The sequence below is a fragment of the Lithobates pipiens genome, unplaced genomic scaffold (assembly GCF_037356315.1).
Source record: "Lithobates pipiens isolate NorthernLeopardFrog02 unplaced genomic scaffold, aLitPip1_a1.2 Scaffold_25, whole genome shotgun sequence".
Lineage (NCBI taxonomy): Eukaryota > Metazoa > Chordata > Amphibia > Anura > Ranidae > Lithobates > Lithobates pipiens.
This window is the reverse complement of record NW_027507787.1, coordinates 157,135,419-157,159,918: the sequence shown is the minus strand read 5'-3', so window position 1 is coordinate 157,159,918 and position 24,500 is coordinate 157,135,419. Positions and strand designations below refer to the sequence as shown.

Here is a 24,500-nt window from a genome sequence, read left to right as displayed (position 1 = left end):
AGGGCACTCTGCCCCTTTCCTGCCCAGGACAATTTTTAGCTGTCATTGCTGTCACACTTTGAATGATAATTGCGTAGTCATGCGACACTGTACCCAAACAACATTTTTAGCTTTTTCTTCCCACAAATAGAGCTTTCTTTTGTGGGTATTTGATTACCACACCGACATTTTTGAAAAAGAAAACTTTTTCTTTGTTTCTGTTATAAAATTAATTTTCTCCTGCACTGACGAGCACTGATGAGGTGGCACTGATGAGTTGGCACTGATGGGCACTGATGAGGAGGCACTAATATGTAGAATTGATGGGCACTGATATGCAGAACTGATGGGCACCAATATGCAGCACTGATAGGTGTCACGGAAAGGCACTAATAGGTGGCACTAATGGGCACTGACAGGTGGCACTAATGGGCACTGACAGGTAGCACTGATGGGTGGCACTGATGGGAACTAATAGATGGCACTGATAGATAAAGAGGGGTTAAGGTTGCGCTATGGAAAAAATTGTATAGATAATGGAAGAAATAATAATAGAAGAAAGGAGGCCTGCCACTACCAAAAATTACCAGCCTAATAGGTTGGAAGAAATGTGAACACTGTGGTGGTAGCTATGGCGCTGTCCTGAAACAGCAAAAATGTATATATATCTCTATTTCCTATAATTCAGAATTCACCATGATGATGGTTAATTAATACCACATGCGGATTGCAAATTGGAAGTGCTAGTAAACATCTGTAAAAATTAATATTTGTATTAAAAGTGCTAGTGCTAGTAAACATCTATAGGAATTAATTCAATGTGCAAATTTCAAACTGGCAGTGCTAGTGCAAGTAAATATCTTAAAAAAACACACAAATTTGTTCTATATTACACAGCTATGTGCAGTATAAAGTGCTTGTGCTCTTTGTGCAAAAAACGGTGGGTATAAGTCTTCTATTGTCTCCACATATTAAAGTCCATTAAAATCAGAAGCAAAAATCTTTAAAAGTTCCACATAGATTAAAGTGACTGGTGCTCGGTGTTCTGGTTTATCCTGAATTGCAACCGGTGCGTTTTCTGTGCATAAGACAAATTGCTGCACTCACTAGCTCCCCCGCCCCTGCAGGGGTTAATGCGCCTCCACAGTGTGAGCCCCTGTGTCGCTATATGAAGCTGGTCCGGTTATTATTCAGTTACTCCTCGTTCCATCGTATTATGTAGAAAATTAAATATCCATAGTGTAGTATTGTTATGACTTATTGAACGAAGTCCAATGACGAAACGCGTAGGGCATGGCCTAAGACGTGTACACACTCTCTCATAAGGTGGCGGCCGTGAATGTATTTTTTAGCGCTTGTTTCATTCTGATTAATGTGAGTAGCCATTCTTTGGATTTTAATAAAGTCAATAAGTCATAACAATACTACACATATTTCATTTTCTACATAATACGATGGAACGAGGAGAAACTGAATAATAACCGGACCAGCTTCATACAGTGACACAGGGGCTCACACTGTGGAGGCACATTAACCCCTGCAGGGGCGGGGGAGCTGGTGAGTGCAGCAATTTGTCTTATGCACGGAAAACACACCGATTGCAATTCAAGATACACCAGAACACCGAGCACCAGTAACTTTAATCTATGTGGAACTTTTAAAGATTTTTGCTTCTGATTTGAATGGACTTTAATATGTGGAGACAATAGAAGACTTATACCCATTGTTTTTTGCACAAAGAGCACAAGCACTTTATACTGCATATAGCTGTGTAATATAGAACAAATTCCTGAGTTTTTTTTTAAGATATTTACTTGCACTAGCACTGCCAGTTTGAAATTTGCACATTGAATTAATTCCTATAGATGTTTACTAGCACTAGCACTTTTAATACAAATTTTAATTTTTACAGATGTTTACTAGCACTAGCACTTCCAATTTGCAATCCCCATGTGGTATTAATTAACCATCATCATGGTGAATTCTGAATTATAGGAAATAGAGATATATATACATTTTTGCTGTTTCAGGAGAGCGCCATAGCTACCACCACAGTGTTCAGATGGTACTGATAGGCAGCACTGATGAGGAGGTACTGACAATCATTACTGATGAGCACTGATTGGCATCTGTGAAGGGCACTGATTAGCACTTTGATGGGCACCGATTGGAATTTTGGTGGGCACTGACTGGTATTTTGATTGGCACTGACTGGCATCTGATGGGCACTGATTGGCAACTGTGGCGTGCACCTCTGGGGGTTGTGCTGATAATCAAGCACTTATTATCAGCGCATACCTCCCCTCTGACAGGAGAGCCGCGGATTGGCTCTCCCTGTCAGCGCAAACCGAGGAACGTAGATTACCAGCACTTTGGTTGGTCACAGCTGATCATGCGGTACAGAGCCTACATCAGGTTCTTTACCACGATCGGAAGTGCATTGTGTCAGAGTGACACACAGCACCCCCAATTATCGTGCGCCATCTCGGGTGGGCAATCACGGCTTATCCTGCTGGACGTCAAATGACATCCAGTCAGTCACGGAGCCACATTTCGGACATCAGTCCGCAATTGGGTGAGCGGGAAGTGGTAAAATAGGATGTGGATGTGATCAGTTGTCCCTGGAACTGCCAAATAATTTCTATCTGTGTTGCTTTTAGATTTCCCTTTATTTCCTGTCCTGGAGACAAAAGGAAATAAAGAGAAATAAGTGCCAGAATCTCTCCAATGGAGCCTCCAACAACAATAAAACCCAACAGGAGTTCAAATCTTTTCAGATAGATACATATTAAGGGGTACTAATCTGTGTGGAAAAAGGTACAGTTACTGGGATTGGGACAAACCATATGACGTTGCAGGGAGGTCATGCAACAGTCTCTGATTTAAATCCTATTCACGCAGGGCGACTAGCTTTGTGCCCCTTGCAGGGCCATCTTCTACTGGCATGAGGATGCACATGTACTGCGTACATCACCATTCTGGTGTCCTATTTTGGTCTATTGGGACATGCTGCTTCACAGACTCTGTCACTGTGTCCCTATATGTCATGTGGTTTCTGGAACTCACCCTGCGTGCATTTGGGAACCCACACCTGCATGCTGTCTCTATGAAGTCATGTGTCCCAATAGATTAAAATGTGATGATGGCACAGGGATGCACACAGCAGCTGTGCACCTCTGTGCTGGTAAAATGCGGTTATTCAAAAGAAAAAAGAACAGTTGCTGTAACTGCTTATAAGGTGTTAGATGGAATATAGCGTTTTAATTTGCTTGTTGCATCATGGGTTGAGCACTTTGAAGCATGAACAGTATTGTCACCGTATTAAAGGGATTAAAAAAAAAAATAGCTCATCTACTTGAAACACATCTGTATATGTTAAATACAGGGTATTGCAGTAAAAGAAAGTTTTCACCAAAGTCCAGAATAGCTTCCTTTTGTGATGAGTCGCATCAACCTACTTCTTTACACTAATTCCCTGATGTTCTGGTTAGAGGGCGCACTCTCACAGCATCGTCAGAAGTCAGCCTACTCATTCTTTGGGACTACATGTTCCAGCATTCATTTCCTAGAATATATGAGCCCCCTTATTGAAAGATATAGTTCTTGCAGGATTTTGCAGAGATGTGTAACTTCCACGACTTTTCCATTCGATTTCTAGAGTTGGGGAAAGCTCTGTCCTTGTTTGCACTCCAAGCAGTTACATAAGAGGACTTGGTGGAGTCTTGAGCATCACCTGTAAATTTCGTTTGGGTCACGCCCAACATGAGACGATAACTGTGTGTGCCAGGAGGGTGAGAGTCACACACACGGTTGCCATTGGCTGGGCAACATGTAAAGGAGACACAAAAAAGAGGTAGGCGGGGGCAACAATTTAGAGACCAGCCAAACAAGGACAAAAGACACACTTTAACCACTTGCTGACTGCCCTGTAGCAGTTTTACTGCTACAGGGCGGCCTCACTGCACAAGACCATGTACATATACGTGATCCTGAATTTCCAGGTTTCCAGGTTATCGGGCACGAGTGTGCACCACCGGAAGCTCGATCCCACTGTGATTTTATACAGCGGGTTTTGCAGACCCAATATCCGCCAGCACCCGCTGATCAATCAGGATACAGGCAGAGTGACGAGCTGTCTATGTAAACAAGGCAGATTGCTCTTCTGTCAGTAAGGAAGGCATTAATCCTACCCTAGTAAAAACACCTCACACACTACACTAACACACCGACTATGCACACAGTTAACGCCTTGTTTGCCCCTGATATTAACCCCTTCCCAGCCAGTGTGATTAGTACAGTGACAGTGCATATTTTTAGCACTGATCACGGTATTAGTGTCACTGGGCCCCAAAAAAGTGTCAAAGTTATCAGTTAGTGTCCAATTTGTCTGCCGCAATATCACAGTCCCACAATAAGTCACTGATTGCCGCCATTACTAGTAAATAGGGATGAGCTTCATGTTCGAGTTGAACATACGTTCGACTCGAACATCGGCTGTTCGTCCGTTCGGCGAAGTCCGAACATTTTGGTCCGTTCGCGCCAAATTTGTGTGGCGCTCACGGCCCACAATGCACTGCGATGGCGCAGTGCATTGCTGGCTCATGATTGGCCAAGCATGCACTGTGACCCCGCATGCTTGGCCAATCGCAGCGCCAGCAGCGAGGAGAGCCATGATTGGCCACAGGCAGGATGCCTGTGGCCAATCATAGCTCAGGCTGTGTAGTGCACGCCCCACACTATATAAGGCTGCCAGCGCGGCGGTCTTGTGTAGTGTGTTGGTGTCTGAAGCAGTGGGTGTTCTGTGTACCTTCAACACAGTACACTCCGATCGTTTTCGGCCGATTTTCGATCTTGCTGTTGTGTAGTGGTTGTTGTATGCGTGCCCTGACCGCAGTATACACCGCTATATTCACCTCACCTATATAGCTAGTGATCTAACTTTTATAATAGAGCTTGCAGTCAGTAGTGTTAGGAGCTTGTGTCTGCGTGCTCTGTACCCAGTACATACCGCTATATCCACCTACATAGTTCTTCTCTATTTGAGACCACTTGCCATCTGCAGGAGTTATTGGAAGTTGTGTGTGCCTCCAGCACAGCACAGTATACATCTGTATATACCCCTTTATCTCTGGTGTTCTAATAAAGGCATCTGCAGGAGTAAGTGGGTGTTCTGTGTACCTTCAACACAGTACACACCGATCGTTTTCGGACGATTTTTGATCTTGCTGTTGTGTAGTGGTTGTTGTCTGCGTGCCCTGACTGCAGTATACACCGCTATATTCACCTCACCTATATAGCTAGTGATCTATCTTTTATAATAGAGCTTGCAGTCAGTAGTGTTAGGAGCTTGTGCGTGCTGTCTGCGTGCTCTGTACCCAGTACATACCGCTATATCCACCTACATAGCTCTTCTCTATTTGAGACCACTTGCCATCTGCAGGAGTTATTGGAAGTTATGTGTGCCTCCAGCACAGCACAGTATACATCTGTATATACCCCTTTATCTCTGGTGTTCTATAATAAAGGCATCTGCAGGAGTTAGTGGGTGTTGTGTGCCTCTAGCACAATATACACTACCCAACTGCTTTTTTACCCAACTCCCTTCAGGCCATTACCATGTCTGGAAGGCCAGCAAGGAGAGGCAGACAGGCGCGAGCCGATAAAAGAGGGCAAGCAGGCTCTGTGTCTAGAGACAACAGTGCTGGTCGTGGACGCGGTGCATTGTCATCAGCACGTGGCCATGGGGCACGCTTGTCCTTCTTTTCGGCAGCTGGACATGTTGAGCCGCAACATGCCAACGACTTGGTAGAGTGGATGACCAAGCCCTCTTCATCCTCCTCATCCTCTCTCACCCAGTCTCAGGGTACTAGCAAAGCAGCTGCCAACGCATCGTCTTCCCTCCTCTCAATGTCATCATCAGTGACTCCTTCCCTAGACCCACCACGTCCTCCTGAGGAGTCTCCTGAACTCTTTGAGCACAGTGTTGGGTACATGCTCCAGGAGGATGCCTAGTGTTTTGTGGGCTCTGATGATGACACTCAGCTAGAGGAAGGCAGTAGCGTGAGCGCAGAGAGAGGGGATGCGCAAGAAGGACAGCAATCTGGCAGTCATGTTCCACAAGCTGCAGCATACTGCCAGGTTTGCTACAGCGATGAAGAGGGAGGGGATGATGAGGGCACTGACTCCACGTGGGTGCCTGGAAGGAGAGAGGAGGAGGAGGAGGCACATGTCCAACGAGGCAGGATGCCCTCCGGGGGCCAGCTTAGGGGCAGCACACCGACTGAATCACACCGCAGAGCTCTGCCTGTGCAGGGCGCTGCCTCTGCGCGTTATTCTAAAAGTTCTTTGGTGTGGGCCTTTTTTGAGACAAGTGCATCAGATCGCACCGCTGCTATTTGCAACATATGTCTCAAGCGTATCTCGCGTGGCCAAAACATCAGCCGCTTGGGCACCACATGCTTGACCAGACATATGTTGACCTGCCATGCAGCTCGTTGGCAAGCGTACCTCAAAGACCCACACCAAAGAACAAAGCGGACCTCTCCTTGCTCCTCATCAGCTGGCATCTCCAACCCCACTAGACCTTCAGTCCTCTCTGAAACCTGCCCCAGCTGCTGGACCGGCGAAAGAAGTTCACTCCCAGCCATCCACATGCCCAGCGGTTGAATGCTAGCTTGGCTAAATTGCTAGCACTTCAACTGCTGCCTTTTCAGTTGGTAGACTCGGCCCCCTTCCGTGAGTTTGTACAATGTGCGGTTCCTCAGTGGCAGGTCCCCAAACGCCACTTTTTCTCACGGAAGGCGATTCCGGCTCTCTACCGGCATGTGGAAGGCAATGTCCTTGCCTTGCTGGACAGGGCGGTCAGTGGTAAGGTGCATATTACCGCTGACTCATGGTCCAGCAGGCATGGACAGGGACGTTACCTGTCTTTCACGGCCCATTGGGTCACTCTTCTGGCAGCTGGGAAGGATGCAGGACAAGGTGCAGTAGTGTTGGAGGTTGTTCCGCCACCACGCCTCCAAAATGCTACTATTGGTTGTGACACACCTCTCTCCTCCACCCCCTCCTCTTCTTCTTCCTCCATGGCCTCTTCCAGTGCTCTGTCCTCAGAACCAGCGGTGCTCCGTAGGCGTTCCAGGGGCTACGCAAGTACGCAGGCAAAACGATGCCATGCCGTTCTTGCGCTGGTTTGTTTGGGGGACAGGAGCCACACTGGGCCGGATGTTTTGTCAGCTCTGCAGGGGCAGGCCGAGAGGTGGTTGACGCCACGCCAGCTTAAGCCAGGAATAGTGGTTTGTGACAATGGCACCAACCTCCTCTCCGCCCTCCGACAGGGACAACTGACCCATGTGCCCTGTGTAGCTCACGTCCTTAACCTGGTGGTGCAGCGGTTCTTGGGCAGGTACCCGGGCTTACAGGATGTCCTGAAGCAGGCCAGGAAAGTCTGTGTGCATTTCCGCCGATCATTTAATGCCTGTGCTTGGCTGGCTGAGCTCCAAAAGGAGTTGAACCTGCCCAAGAACCGCCTTATATGTGACATGCCCACCAGATGGAACTCAACGTTGGCCATGCTGCAGCGGCTGCACACGCAGCAGAGGGCCATCAATGAGTACCTGTGCGACTACGGCACCAGGACAGGGTCAGGGGAGCTCGGTTTTTTCTCACCACGCCAGTGGGGCATGATCAGGGATGCATGCACAGTCCTGTCCACGTTTGAGGAGGCCACAAGGATGGTGAGCAGTGACAGTGCATGCATCAGTGACACTGTACCTCTTGTCCACCTCTTGGAGCATACGCTGCGTGGAATAATGGACAGGGCACTTGAGGCAGAACAGAGGCAGGAAGAGGAGGACTTCCTTGCCTCTCAAGGCCCCCTTTATCCAGACAGTGTTCCTGCTGTGCCACCCATCACACAGGAAGAGGATGAGGAGGAGGAAGAGGAGGAGGAGGATGATTGTGTCAGCATGGAGGTGGAGGCTGGCACTCAGCAGCAGCAGCAGCAGCAGCAGTCTTGTAGGGATGATTTACAGTCCCAAGAAACACGTGGACTTGTACGTGGCTGGGAGGAGGTAGCTGCGGATCATGTTGTCCTTAGTGACCCAGAGGACTCCGGACCGAATGCCTCAGCTAACCTACGCTGCATGGCCTTCCTGATCCTGCAAAGCCTGCGGAAGGATCCTCGTATTCTTCGGATCAAGGAGAGGGACCATTACTGGCTGGCCACTCTCCTTGATCCACGGTACAAGGGTAAGGTTGCCGACCTTATCTTGCCATCGCAGAGGGAGCAGAGGATGAGACATCTCCGGGAGGCCTTGGAGAAAGGTCTGTGCAACGCGTTCCCAGAGACTGGGAGGTTACAAACTCCTGGTCCTGGACAACGTGTTGCTGAGGCATCGGTCAGAAGGAGCGGTGGAGAAGGTGGCCGTCTGACTGATGCTTTCAGACAATTTTTTAGTCCGCAGCCCCAAGGTATGATCGGTTCCAGCACCCATCGCCAGCGTCTGACTTACATGGTGCAGGAATACCTAGGGGCAAGGTCAGACTTGGACACCTTTCCCACCGAAAATCCTCTGGCTTACTGGGTCTTGAGGATGGATCACTGGCCAGAGCTTGCACAGTATGCAATTGAGCTACTGGCCTGTCCTGCATCCAGCGTTCTTTCGGAACGCACCTTCAGTGCTGCTGGTGGCTTTGTTACCAATCACAGGGTGCGCCTGTCCACCGAATCAGTTTATCGACTGACCTTCATCAAGATGAATCAGTCTTGGATCACCCACAGCTACCAAGCACCTGAAGCTGATGTAACAGAATATTTTTTTTTAAAATATCACATCCCTTCAAGACTGCCTATGCTGATGCTGAGTGACTGTCCTGTTATGTTGATTGTCTATCCTCTTCCTCCTCTGCTGATATGTTGGAAGAACATTTCTGGTTCTGGGTGATGCCATCAGCCCAATTTTTCTGCCCCTGTTTAACAGGGGCGTTTAATTACAATTTTTGATGCAATGCTTTGCAGCAGGGCTAATTCCTGCAATAAAACTAGAGTATATGGAAGAGGTTGCAGTGTGGTGGCACCAGCACCAGTGCCTAAGGCCCAATTTTTCTGCCCCTGTTTAACAGGGGCGTTTAAGTACAATTTTTGATGCAATGCTTTGCAGCAGGGCTAATTCCTGCAATAAAACTAGAGTATATGGGAGAGGTTGCAGTGTGGTGGCACCAGCACCAGTGCCTAAGGCCCAATTTTTCTGCCCCTGTTTAACAGGGGCGTTTAATTACAATTTTTGATGCAATGCTTTGCAGCAGGGCTAATTCCTGCAATAAAACTAGAGTATATGGCAGAGGTTGCAGTGTGGTGGCACCAGTGCCTAAGGCCCAATTTTTCTGCCCCTGTTTAACAGGGGCGTTTAAGTACAATTTTTGATGCAATGCTTTGCAGCAGGGCTAATCCCTGCAATAAAACTAGAGTATATGGGAGAGGTTGCAGTGTGGTGGCACCAGCAGCAGTGCCTAAGGCCAAATTTTTCTGCCCCTGTTTAACAGGGACATGTAATTACAATTCTTGATATAATATTTCACAGGAGGGCCCCTTCCTGTGACCACCCAGAGTAACGGTGAGGACTTATAGTGTTGTGGCACCAGCACCACAACCACCAAAGGTGAATTTTTCTACCACTGTTCAACAATGGCATGTAATTACAATTCTTGATATAATCGTTCACAGCAGGGCGCTCCAGCGCCCACCAAGAGTCACTTTGAAGGCTTACAATGTTGTGGCAAACCCAAAACACCTTGTTCCGCCATTTCTGCAGAGCATATAGGGCAGGCCCCTACTTTCAAGCATCCAATTTACAAACATCTCCTACTTGCAAACGGAAGGAGACAACAGCAAGTGAGATGAAAAAAGATGGATGACAAAACAAATTATACAGGGGTGATAACCCTTCCCTATGTTTTCCAAAAAGCTTAAAAATAGTTTTTTTGACTGGAGCTACACTTTAAAAATGTACCAGTTGAAAATTACAAACAGATTCAACTTAAAGAGGGATTCCACCAAAAAAAAAAAATATTAAAAGCCAGCAGCTATAAATACTACAGCTGCTGACTTTTAATAAATGGACACTCACCTGTCCCGGGTTCCAGCGATGCCGGCAGCCGAGGCCGATCGATCGCTCGGCTCTCGGCTGCTGTAGTCACCATTCTAGGTGAGGGAATCAGGAAGTGAAGCGAATCGGCTTCACTTCCCGGTTCCCTACTGCGCATGTGCGAGCCGCGCCGCGCAATAGGAAATCTCCGCTCTGTCACTGGGACCCGTGTGTGTCCCAGCAGACAGCGCGTCAGGGCAGGAAATGGCGTAGACTCCCACGGGAGTCTATGCCCGGAAGTGCGTGAAAATACCTGTCTTTGACAGGTATCTCCACCCCCCTCCCCCCTGAAAGGTGTCAATTGTGACACCGGAGGGGGGGAGGGATCCGATCAGCGGAGGTTCCACTTTAGGGTGGAATCCCGCTTTAACACAACAAACCTACACAGTCCCTGTCTTGTTTGCACCGCCTGTATACTGCTGTTCTGAGTATATAGGGCCTGGGGGCCACACGCATTTCCTTTTTTTAATATGGGTACAGGGTTCCCCTTAATATGCGTACAAGACCCAAATAGGCTGGTAATGGGCATGGAGAGCTACCCATGCCATTTTTCTCAATGATTTTCAACCATATTGCCGGAACCAGATATAACATTAAAACCGCAAGCAGTTTTAAATGGTGTTGTTTCCGTTTAATGTCATTTTGTGCAGGGACTGTTCTAAACACGGGAAACACGTGGCACTTCACAGGCATACTACAGACACCCCCCAGGCACCATATTTAAAGGAATATTTCACTTTTTTTTTTTCACTTTAATCGTCATTAAAATCAGTGCTCCCGCCAAAATGGCCATTTTTAAAAACATTTTAGGCATTGACCCATGTCCCCTGGGGCAGGAGCCAGGTCCCCAAACCCTTTTTAGGACAGTATCTTGCATATTAGCCGTTAAAATTAGCACTTTTAATTTTGAACGTTCGAGTCCCATAGACTTCAATGGGGTTCTAAAGTTCGTTCGAATTTGGGGTCCGTTCGAAAGTTCTGGTGCGAACCGAACCGGGGGGGTGTTCGGCTCATCCCTACTAGTAAAAATAAATAAATAAAAATTCCAATATATCCTATAGTTTTTAGATGCTATATCTTTTGCGCAAACTAATCAATATACGCTTATTGGGATTTTTTAACCAAAAATATGTAGCAGAATACATATTGGCCTAAATTGATGAAGAAATTAGATTTTTTACATTTTTGTATTGGATATTTTTAAAGCAAAAAGTAAAAAAAAAAATTTTCCCCCCCAAAAAATCACAGAGGTGATCAAATACCACCAAAAGAGAGCTCTATTTGTGGGCAAAAAGGACACGGTTTTTATTTGGGTACAGTGTCGAATAATTGCACAATTCTCAGTTAAAGTAATGCAGTGCCGTATAGAAAAAAATGGCCTGGTCAGGAAATCTTCTGGAGTTGAAATGGTTAAAAGACAGAGAGAAGTAGTTAAAAGACAGAGATTAAAGCTGGCCGTACACACTAAAGCCGCGTACACACGGGCGGACTGTCTGTCCAACTTAGTCCGCCGAAACACATTTCAGCGGACAGTCCGCTCGTGTGTGGGCTTCAGCAGACTTTTTCAGCGTGCAGTCTGGCGGACTAAGTATTTCGGAATTTCCGTAATATTGTCCGTCCAACTTTGGTTTCAGCGGACAATCCGCTCGTGAGTAGGCTAGTTGGACGGACTAAGTATGGCGCATGCTCAGAAAGGATTTATACGGCGGAAGGTTGCATTGCTGTGTATTGGACATCCTATTTCTAGTCCCGTCGTACGTGCTGTACACGTCATCGCGCAAGCTTTCAACGGACTGTTTGTTCATCGTGTGTGGTCAAGTCCGTTCATTCGAAAGTAGGACGGACTGTCCGTCGGATTGTCTGACGGACTAAGTTGGCCATACAGTCCGCCCGTGTGTACGCGGCTTAAGTTTTCTCTTGTTCATCCCTGACAGAAATCATTAGATTCCTCCATCCTTGCTAAACAGCGTGAATAGACAAATCTGCAGTGTCTGCAATTGCACTCTGACAGCTAGTACCCATCGATGTCAGAATACTCAAACAGCACCTACATCGGATTGGATCTGCTTGGCTTGGGGGGGGGGGGGGGGCGGTATAGGGAGGATGTATAATGTTAGTTCACCTTTTTAATTTTTTTTTGTAAAATTGAACTGACACCTTAAAGTGGTTGTAAACCTGGTCACACCACTTTTACCTACAGGTAAGCCTACAATAAGGCTTACCTGTAGGTACTGTAAATACCCCGGTTTAAGAGATATTTACCATATATGCTTGCGCCGACGTCATTGGCCCATGCACTGTAAAGAAAGGGACCTCCGTGCCGTTACTTCACTAGCAAGTGCCTTGACTGACAGCTCCATCGTGACTCCAGCCAGTCATAGAGCCAGAGTCCGTGGCCCCGGAAGGAAGAGGGACAAGCGATGGATGCAGGGACATAAGGGACATTGCGGGCTTTGTTTGCAGGTAAGTGCCACATAATGGTCTAGTATGCTATGCATACTAGCCCATTATACTTTTACTTTGTCCCAGCATTTCATGCTGAATGATCTGTCAGGTTGTTTTGTTTTCTGCTTTTCCGTTTGAAGCCATCCAGGTTTCCAGCGGTGGGGACTCCCTGCTGTGCTTAGCTGACTTTCCATTGTGGGTTTCATTTTATGACGTTCACGTACTCTCAGGTTTATCTTGCGTTGGTCGCTGGTTTGGGCTCAAGGGGGTGCTATAGCTGGCCTTGTGGTTCCTGAAGCCAGGGGAGGGCTACTGCCTTTCTTAGCGTTTCCTTCTCTGCGGCAAAGGCATAACTCATTTGCCGCCACTCCAGGTTAGACGTTATTCACTGGGTCATCTGGTTGTTGAGCTTTCTTCCTACCGTGTTATTTTTTGCCCCCTTTTAGGCATACTGACCACGTGACCTTTGGCACACTTCAGGTCTTTGTTTCCTTGTTGCTCTTTATTCCTTTCCTCACCATCCACAGAGTGACTCTGAGTACAAGTGTAAAGGCTGACTGCAGGGTAAGCCTGTATTTGTAGGAGGAGTCAGGCTGCATAAAGCCTGCCCTCCTCTGCCTCCTCCTCGTGGACGTCGGGTCTCGTGTCCCACCCACCCATTCCCTTTTTCTTTTAATTTCATTCTTTACATTTCATACTTGGGTATGCCCCCTTTTAGGCATACTGACCACGTGACCTTTGGCACACTTCAGGTCTTTGTTTCCTTGTTGCTCTTTATTCCTTTCCTCACCATCCACAGAGTGACTCTGAGTACAAACCATATATGCTTGCGCCGACGTCATTGGCCCATGCACTGTAAAGAAAGGGACCTCCGTGCCGTTACTTCACTAGCAAGTGCCTTGACTGACAGCTCCATCGTGACTCCAGCCAGTCATAGAGCCAGAGTCCGTGGCCCCGGAAGGAAGAGGGACAAGCGATGGATGCAGGGACATAAGGGACATTGCGGGCTTTGTTTGCAGGTAAGTGCCACATAATGGTCTAGTATGCTATGCATACTAGCCCATTATACTTTTACTTTGCAGGGAGAAAAAGAGGAAGTAAAGCCCATCAGGCGGCTATAGTAATTGTACATCCCCCTCTGCTAAAATGTTAAAAAACAAAACAAAAAACAGGGTTTGATATCACTTTAACCACTTCCGGACTGCCCGCCTTTGAATACCGTTGTTATGGAAGCAGATAGCTGCCATAACCCTGGTATTTTCTGAAACAGTGGGCGGTCCGCTTTAAGATAAAAATGATCTCTGCCGCAGATTCGCTGTGAGATCACTTTTATTGGCGGTGGGAGAGGTGTCCACCCCCCTCCCACCACGTTCCGGTCATCTCCGCCGCTTACCGGAGCCGTCATAGCGGTGGAGACGATCAGGTCCTTTCCCCAACGGCCTTAAAGGGACATTTTTTTTTTTTATTGCATTCAAGTGTAAATGTGAGATCTGAGGTCTTTTTGACCCCAGGTCTCACATTAAAGAGATCCTGTCACACTTTTTTTCTATTACAAAGGATGTGTACATTCCTTGTATTAGGACTAAAAGTGATCCCAATTTTTTTTTTTAAAGGGACGGTGTAAAAAAAATTAAATATATATTATTTTTAAAGTACCCCGTCCTGCCGTGCTCGCATGCAGAAACAGAAGCATACGTAAATCACTCCCACATATGTAAACGGTGTTCAAACATGTGAGGTATTGCCGCGATCATTAGAGCGAGAGCAATAATTCTAGCAAAAGCCCTTCTCTGTAACTAAAAACTGGTAACCTGTAGAAATGTTTAAACGTCTTCACCCATGGAGATTTTTAAGGGTTAAAGTTTGTCACCATTCCACAAGTGGGCACAATTTTGAAGCATGACATGTTAGGTGTCAATTTACTCAATCTAACACTATCTTTCACATTATATAAAAAAAAATAATTGGGCTAACTTTACGGTTTTCTTGTTAATTTTTTAAAAAAAGTGTATTTTTTCAGAAACAATTGCATTTGTAAACAGCTGCACAAATACGGTGTGACATAAAGTATTGCAACGACCGCCATTTTATTTTGTAGGGTGTCTGAAAAAAAAAAAAATATATATATATATTATCTACTTCCCACCCGGCCAATGTATATATGTCCGGGTGGGAGCTCTCTACTTCTGACCGGACGTTTCTGAACGTCCTTTAGAAGTAGGGGGATTGCGCATGCCTGCGCAGTGGCGCGATCCCGATGCGCTTGTGTCAACCAGACATGGCCCATCTCGGATCGGCACGAGGGCTTTGTGATTGGCCCTCCTGATCACATGACGGCTGTGTCCAATTACAGCCGTCATGTGATGTAAACAAACAACCGGTTGCTAGGCAATCGGCTCCTCCTCTCCTCACACAGAAGTTGTCGCTGAGGAGAGCGGATCACTGCAGCTGGCTGGTGATCAGTGAGTATGAGATGTTTTTTACAGCTTTTTACTCACTGATCACCAACCTAGTGAAAACACACATCACCACACAGTGTAAACACAATGTCCCCAAATAATAAAAACACATGTCCCCAATAATAAAAACAATGTCCCCCACATATGTCCCACTAAAATCACATGTCACAATGATTATCTGCACACATATGTCCGTGATCACCTGCACACCTATGTACATGATCATTTGCATACATATGTCCGTGATCACACAAACCAATTATTATACACTTAACCAATTTTTTTTTACCAAAGACATGTAGCAGAATACATTTTGGTTTAAATTTATGAAAAAAATCGATTTTATTGGATTTCTTTTAAAATAGAAAGAAGAAAATATTTTTTTTCCCAAAATTTTTGCTCTTTTTTCGCTTATATCGCAAAAAATAAAAAACTTGTGAATAATTACCACCAAAATAAAGCTCTATTTGTGCAAACAAAATGATAAAAATGTCATTTGGGTACAGTGCAGCATGACCGCACAATTGTCATTAAAATTTGCGAGAGCGCTGAAAGCTGAAAATTGGGCTGGCAAGGAAGGGGGCGAAAGTGCCCTGTATTGTAGTGGATATATATAAAATGTTTGGGGGTTCTAGTAATTTTCTAACAAAAACTATTTTAACTTAGTTTGTTTGAAAAATAGGCATGTTCTTTAAGTGGTTAATTCCAGTTGCAGACTGAATTATATTATTATAATACATGATTTATATAGTGCCAACAGTTTTTGCACCGCTTTACAGTGTGAGGGCAGACAGTACATATGTCAGTTTTGATTTTGCTATTAGTTCCACTTTAAGAAAGGAGGCTGGTCCTAGGACCAGTTAGAACAGTCAGGAGATCTTTGCTTGGTCAGGGTTAAGAAAGACTTAGAAGAGGAGTTTGTCCTATAATACAGTTTTCTGGATGTCCAGGTTTAGAAAGGGTTAAAAGACAAGACTGTCTTTAGAGTACAGTTTGGAGAGTTCTTTCATTGTTCAATTCCTGGAAAGGTTAAGAAGGGGTGGATATCTTGTAGCACAGTTAGGAAGGGTTAAGTGAGGAGACTTGTCTTATAGTACAGCTAGGAAAGGTCTTTGGTTGATTAGGGTAAAGAAAGGTTGAAAAAGGTAATTAGGAGAGGTCTTTGGATGTCCAGTCTTAGGAGGGGTTAAGAGGGAAGGCTGGTCCTATAGTACAGTTAGGAGGGGTTAGCAGGTTCCCCATCACGTTTTGTTTTGACAGCCCACCCTCCTTCTCTCTCAGCCCTGGAGTGGATCTGAACTGCAGCTATCTGGGGGATTTGCTGCCGCTGTTGCTGAATGCTTTTGGCCGCCATGAATCAGGCCGGGGACCCCCGTGAGCAGGACCAGCCGGGGGGAGCCGTCCGCCCTCAGCCAGGACAGAAGTAAGTCTTGGGATATTTCTTGGGTTACAGGGTAAATACAGCATCGTGTTCTGACAATACAAATTTTATGCTGGAGGGATAGGATTCTGTTACAGTGAGGATTCATATGGGGACATTTACTGTTAGGACTCTCTCTGTCTGCTAATATCTACCAGAATAACTCAGAAGTGTCCGACGACTGGCACAGCCTAGGCAGTGGCGACCTTAACGGGAATTCTAATGATATTAATTTGAACTTTATTTAGAGACAGGAAAGTTGCCGGTTAGAAAATTTTACAACGCCGGACTCACTCACATGTTCTTCAAGGACAAATGTATTGTTATGATTGAGATGTGGGCATGTCTGGGGGTATTTTGTGTGCTGTGACGTCACATTAAGAGATTAACCCATGAGAGCAGCTCACTAAGTGTGAGCAGGAGAAGTTTCACTTTGCAATGTCACTATCAGAGGCTGAGAGCAGCTGGGAGTGTGTACATACTATTATACAGCCATGTGCTCCAAGATATATCTATATTTATCAATCCTCTATGACTGTCTTTTATCACTATCCTTACATTGTAACCCTTTTAGCTTGTACACATTTGTCAAAGGTTTATAAGATTAAAAATAAGTAACTCATCTTGCTTGCAACTGTTTGTTAAAGAGATCTACTGTATAATTTCCTAATCATTTTTAAATATTACTGTGAAACTATTGCAATTACTCATGCAATTAAAAAATACATATATGTTTGATGCCATAATGAGCGCTTTTAAAGCATTGCTTCGAAAAAAAAGTTCACAAAGGAAATTATTCATAGCTCTAAATTTTAAGAAACATATTAACACATATATTAACATGCATCTTTGTGCTATATAACATATGGTAAAAATACATTTATTTTACATTTATTTATATTCTTCTTTGTGCATTAATATACTACTATGGTGTCTATTAGACAATGTACAAATCTAAACAGACCCGCTGATAATAATAAGAAATATTTAAACTGACGTTTTAAAGAATGCCTACAAACACAAAGAACACAGATGTTACTATAGCCTGTTAGAGGTGTGAAGATCTGTCAAATTCCCCTTCGTAGTACTTAATCCAGTGGATATTATAGGCCACGTGGTAAGGTATAACGTGGTCCATGATGCAGTATGGCTTTAATATAGGTTTTCTATAGTGTTTGTAGTTTAGGAACACTATTGATAAATAGCAACGTTAGTATGATTGTTTCTTTTTGGCATTCGTATAGTACAGCAGAATATGTATATTTCCTTATTTGTGTGCCATGTGGCTGAATGAGTTTAAGTAGACTGTTAATTCCTGACCTCAGAATGGTGTCTGTTTACTTTCAAAGTCATCACTGGGAGCCTTCTGTGATTAGAGTATGAAGTACAGAAGTTTAGCATTAGCATAGGTTTATAAGTACCATTGTTTCAGCCAAGGTCATGGAACAGGTTATTTCATCTCTTACTGATTATACATTTTTGTCAGTTGTGTTCTTTAACGCACAAAAACAGAGCAGAGATTTGTTTCAAAGTGATAGGTTTGTGCACACTGTTCAGGTCCTGTCAATTTATTTCTCCAAACACCATTTTTTTTTTTTTAACTGAGTTTTATTGAAAAATGCAAGTCAGACATAGACAAATGTACTTTTGAAAACTGCATAACCACAGGAAATATAAGAGTAGCATTGCAAAGCAGAGAAATACCCCAAATCATACGAAGGTACAGTTTAGCAAACCAGAGATTATGTAGAATGTTATGTGTCAATGATCTGAGATGCACTGTCTGTGAATCAGAATGAGCAGATAAAATAAAAAGTACAAGAACTAGTAAAGGAAACCAAACACAGAGACACATTTTGTTTATTATTTTGACTTTAACATAATCATGATTACTAATCTAACCATCAAAATGAATGTGACAAATATGCATCAGTGTATATATATATATATATATATATATATATATATATATATATATATATATATATATATATATCCTTTTTATATCAGTCTTCTATATAATCTCTTGAATTGAATATTGCTAAGTCTATCTATCTATCTATCTATCTATCTATCTATCTATCTATCTATCTATCTATCTATCTACCTATCTATCTATCTACCTATCTATATTTATTCACCCATCCATTCACCCGTTGAATCTATCCCAGTAGCGCTCTTTATAAAATATTTCACAGATTATAAGAGTTCCTCGGTACTGGTAGATTATGTACACCTTGATAACAGCTGCTACTTACCCACCACGGTGAGGTTTGTGTTTTCTTATCTCAGGTTCCATAAAGTAGATAGATTTGATGCTAAATAAGCCTTAATACTTTAAAATAATAAGTAATATTATTTAATAAAATAATAAACATGAATCACAAGTCAAAGACATCCAAGTGTGCCCCTTGAACTTGTTAGTGACTCCCTTCCCTTGGGGTACACTATGTGACAATCATCTCTAGTTCATACTCACTTTAAAGCACGTTGAGAGATATTACTGCTGACAGCGTTGCAACAAATTTCTGGTGAAAAAGGAAGGAGTAGTTACAGATCACTGACTATTAAATGTAGTTATAATTATTTACTATAAAGAAAAACGATGGTACTCATAGTAGTTAAAAAAAAAATGCTATCAAAAAAAGAATAAAGCAATAAAATACATCCCACTTTACAGGTGACTGATTTTCCAATTACGGATGCTCTAATATTGTAGCGCAAAACATTTTCAACATGTCCTCCTATGGCTCTGAAATGTGATCGTGTTATTTTGAAACTGCGTTACATAACTTAACGTCTGTTGCCACGTACAACTGGCTGTCCCCGCCTCATCTTAGTCATTAATTTGCTATATTATTTTATGCATTTATGATCGCATTTCATGTTTTACTTTTATCTTTTACAGTTTTTACATTTTTGAGTCAGGCTTATTTTGTTTCTAAAATAGATTTATAAAAGCATGCAGAGAGGACTTTTTATCACCATCATATCAATTTATTGATCCATGCAGTACAGTAAAAAAAAAAATTCAAATAATTTAACGATCAGTTAATGAGAAATTGGAACTTCTGCTGAGAAATAACTTCCTTTCCATTTGTTCTAATAAAAAAATAAGCTGTGTGGTTTTCTCTGTGAAAAAAATGTTAGCATGTGGATTTAATACCCAATAAAAATATTCAGCATTGAAGTTTTATGGCCTGATTAAAGGCTAGAAGCTTTCAAGAAAATCATACAGGCACAGTAAAATTACTTATAATATTACAACTGTTTTTTTTTATTGTTTCTGACATATTACTCTCCATAAAAGTACTAAGAAATATGACAAGGGCATAGCACTTTAATTTTCCAGAGCATGCTTGTGAAAGCTGCAAAATTAGCAGTCAAATATTTGAAAGTAAAAGCTACAGAGGTTTGATTTTCAGCAAAATATTTATTGTGGTTTGCAAATAAAATATGTATTTCTTCAGCCAAGTGGTGTAGAGTATATTCATTTGTGACAGTAATCTCTACAAAAAACAAACAAAAAACAGAGGCTTATTTTTTTATTTTTTTATTTATTACGGCTGGTCACCTGAGAATTTATTTAGTTTGTTCCGCGGAACATATTAGGTAGCACATGCTCACTAGTATATTGCATAAATCTTGCACGTCTTGTACCACTCAGGTTATTATATTATAGTAGGTTAGAATACATGTTCCAGAATTTAAATATAGAATGGCACTGATGTCACAAATTTTTAGTCTCGTATAGTTTTGAGCCACAGTTACAACAAATATGTAAGCCATCAATGCCCTCCCTCCCCCTTTTTTTTAATTTTCACTTTAGTAGTAAAAAAATGTGAGTTGTACAAACACTGTACTGTAAATTGAATTGTAGTGTACAAAAGTTCTTGTTAGTTCACGTCTGTATATATATATTTATATATATATATATATATATATATATGCATATATAGTATATATACTTTTTTTTTTCTAAGGTCAACAGTTCTAAGAATATTTTTGCTGAAGTTGTTACTGGCAACAAAAATAGACCAAATATATAAATCCTTGTTACAGATTTAAAAAAATAATTATTTACAATTTAATATTTTATACTATTATATTATTGGCTGTTACAGTTGCAGAAAATACAATTAAATAAATGTTATATTTTAAAAAGAAAGTATAGTGTACCACATTGAATTCACTTACAGATTTTTTTCCTTATTATCCTTGGGAACTTTACTGAGAGTCAGAAAATAAGATGACCGCAAAGACCTAATTGTGTTGAGTGAAGAGCGTCAGCTGTGTTTAGAATGGGATAAAAGGTTTAAAAGCCAATCAAACTTTCAGAGTTACTGTCACATGAAAGAAAACAACCAGAGCAAGAGGTGGACAAGCTGCTTAACAAGCATGTTTGATGGACGCTGGTGTGTATACTGAAGGTTAGGATAGTAAGAAAAAAAAAAAGAATCTGTCTTTTGATAGTCAGAGCTTGAGCTGACTTTTTTTGTGTCAGTTATGGTCTCTGAGCATTCTGCGAGCATGTGTCCCAAAGAAAATCATTTGAAAAATCGCCTTTGCTGTGGCATTGTAAAATCATTTTTTTTTATTATTCTCTTACGTGTGTAGGTGGACGACAGTGTTGAGTATACTGTACCAGTAAAAAAATACATTGATGAAAATGTTAGAAAATGTTTACATTTTTGCTGCCATCAAAAAATAACAGCTTAAAAATCTTTAGGTCTAAATGCATATGGTTATCTTCAGATACTTTTTCAAAATGGCCACACTCACAGTAATTTATTTATTACATTTAATCCTGACACAGAGATTCCGTATGCATGGGTAAAGTGCTTGTCTCTGAAAATGAGCTGTTTTTAAAAACACCTTTGATATAAAAAAAACATCACTTATTTGCCCTGTCCTTTTGCCACCATTTATGTGCATTATGTTCGATGTGAGCTTGTTGTTGGAAATTCCGACCGTGTGTATGCTCCATCGGACATGTGCTGTCGGAATTTCCGACAACAACTGTTTGACAGCAGGTTCTCAAATTTTCCAACAACAAACAATCAAATTCTGAGCATGTGTACACAATTCAGACGCACAAAAGTTCACGCATGCTCGGAATCAAGCAGAAGAGCCGCCCTGGCTATTTCCGACAACATTTGTGTGACCGTGTGTATGCAAGACAAGTTTGAGCCAACAGAACACTCTCCAACAAACTAGACACAGCTAAATTGTCCATTACAGTCTCTGACTTTGTAGATATATCAAAAACTGCTCACAGTTAATTCTAGGGGTATTCTACTAAGGCGTTAAATATGAAACAAGATGACATGCATGAGAGTGCAGTGAATTATTTGGGTTTCTCTTAAGAAATCTATTTGGGCCAGCCATCTTCAAATGACTGTCACAACTTTAAAAAAATATATATTTTATAAATCAAGCTGCAGATGTGTACACCACAAGCTACTAAAGTAGAGCTATTAGCAGATCCTGCTGGTACTCATAGGGGGTTATTTATGAAAGGCAAATCCACTTTGCACTACAAGTACAAACTACACTTTAAATTGCACTGAAAATGCACTTAGAAGTGCAGTCGCTGTAAATTTGAGGGGCAGATCTGAAATTAGGGGAAGCTCTGCTGATTTTATTATCCAATCATGTGCAAGCTAAAATGCTGTTTTTTATTTTCCTCCTCGGATCTACAGCGAGTGCACTTTCAGTGCAATTTCAAGTGCACTTTTCACTTTGCACTTGTAGTGCAAAGTAGATTTGCCTTTAGTAAATAACTAGTTCATCAATTTGCTGATGCCTGGTCTAGACTGATTTGAGAATCACCCACCTGTCCCAATCCCTCCATATACTGACTTTTCCTTCATAGCTACTGCTACATGATAGATGTGTCTCTTATGAGAAGCCAAGAAGGTAACGGAGCCGCATTTCCTAGACTCAACAAATCAGATTTGTTTTGGAGCAAAATGAAAACAAGAGGACAAGTAGACCTTTGACTGACCCTACTATCAAGAAAAAAGGGAACTTCAATGAATATTAGAAATTTAATCTGGGGGGTTAGTACATTTTAGTCAGGACAACAAATGTGATCCAAACAGTCAACACTTTCTTTGGTTTTAGGTTTAATCGGCTAGGCATTTGCATAGCATTTTGAAAGCAAAGCTTTTTAAAGTGCTTAGCTACATGTAAAACCAATAATCAGTGAGTGACATAAAAAGAAAGGGTCAGTCAAACCAAAAGTTATATTTTCAGTTATCAGTGGAGTTCACGGACATGACCTGCTTCTTGTTTCCTCCAAGGAAAAACCAACATATGTGGTGAGATTCCTTATTCTTGGCTCTGTTTCTATCCACCCTGAGCTGTTCCCTCTCCTGCTCTTGCATTACCAATGATATAAAATAAAATCCAGCCAGGAAAGTGGGACCTGTTCACAATGGCTGTAATTGGTGCACAGAGGTCTCACTACTGGAGACCCCAAAAACATATAATACTCGGTTAGATGGTTTTCCTATCTAATATGTACTGGAAACTGAGGTAGCAACTTTAGGTGGACTTACCTCTGAATATAATTTTGACAAATGCCTCCTTTGCTATAGATGTATTTCAATATATTTGCTGCTATGTATGCAGTTAAAACATTGATAAACAAAATAAGTCCCAGTTGTTTGTAGTCACAGAAAAAACATGAAACTTGCAGTCAGATGTTTGTAATATACTCACTCATATTTGTAACCAGGCGCTATAATGTAAGCCAAGTGCTATACTGTAAGATTTCCATTAGCGCAGATGAAAATATTCTGATACGGGTCATGAAACGATAGCGACCTTGGACAAATAAGTAAAGGAACAGGGTTAGTTGACTTGGTGGCAGGCCGTCACCCTGACATTCTTTCATGTATATGGCACATGTCCCTAAATGATCCATAATTAGCCCCCATAATCCCTAGGAATACTTGGCAGGAAATGTATTTTGCTCAGAGTGAGAAGGGGATTAACCCATTAGCCCAGGTATCAGAGGGGCCACTCGTATTAGCATGAGGAGTTTATTGAGATTGTTTGTCGCTAGCTCGGCTTGACACCAGTTGGGGGTGGGGGGAACTGTATGTAAATGTGGGTTTTTCAAATGAAAGAAAAATTAGACAGGATCTGCACTTGCTGGACAGCATGATCTATGTCAATGTGTATTTTTAAAAATGTGTATTTTCGTGTTTTTTTGCATGAGGGGGCTCTACAGTATAAGTGGACCTTTTTTTTTTATTTTTTTTATTTTTTTTGATGCAAGGTCGGCTTTAAGGGTGTCATTGTTTTAGTGATAGTTTTGCTTATATACAAAATATCTAACTATCAGTATCGATGTGCACGCTCAATATTTATACTAGTTTTTGTAACATCAGATATATGCTTGGTCATTGGTGTCAATTTTATTCCTGGAACCTCCTAAAGTCGAATAGATATTTTATACAGTAATAGTTTTATTTTTGAATGTTTTCTTGCTGTACCTTCTCTCAGTTGTATACATTAAGAGATGAAGAAACTATGCAATATGTCACCCAAATAATTTTGCACAGTGTGAAATAAATTTATACTGAATGAACCAAAATATAACATTTAGCTATGAACTAGTGACAATAGCAACAACAGGGCCCTGTCTGTGTTCCTAATGGCTTGATTGAGTATTATGTGGGTCTGTAAAATAGTTATTGTATAAAATGTTATGGTATCTATATAAAAATGTATCATAACTTTACATATAAATTAGAGGTGATTTAATAAAGCAGTGTAAAATAGAGTGACTATTTACCAAGGTCTGCTAACTTAAAACAGCCAAATATATTTTTAGTTTACTCCACTTTCAAGACTACATTTCATGTTACCTCCATATTTAAGGTGTAGCAAAAAACATGGTCCCAATACCTACCCATTTACCTAAATAGCGGGGTGCTTCTCCCTGCAGAATTCAATGTTCTTTTGAATTTGGCTTTACTCCACTTGCATGGCTATGTCATCCATTCACAGGGATTTGTTAATAGAAAGACTACAAGTCCAATC

The 24,500-nt window shown here is 42.2% G+C and overlaps 1 protein-coding gene across 1 annotated transcript in view; it reads left to right on the top strand.

The window, feature by feature from the left end:
• The first annotated feature begins 15,974 nt into the window (after window positions 1-15,974).
• Window positions 15,975-24,500, top strand: part of RBM20 (RNA binding motif protein 20) — a 412,580-nt gene continuing 404,054 nt past the window's right edge. The window contains exon 1 of the mRNA XM_077455058.1: window positions 15,975-16,448. Coding sequence (XP_077311184.1) covers window positions 16,363-16,448 — 86 coding nt within the window. The 5' untranslated portion in view covers window positions 15,975-16,362. The remainder of the gene's footprint in view (window positions 16,449-24,500) is intronic.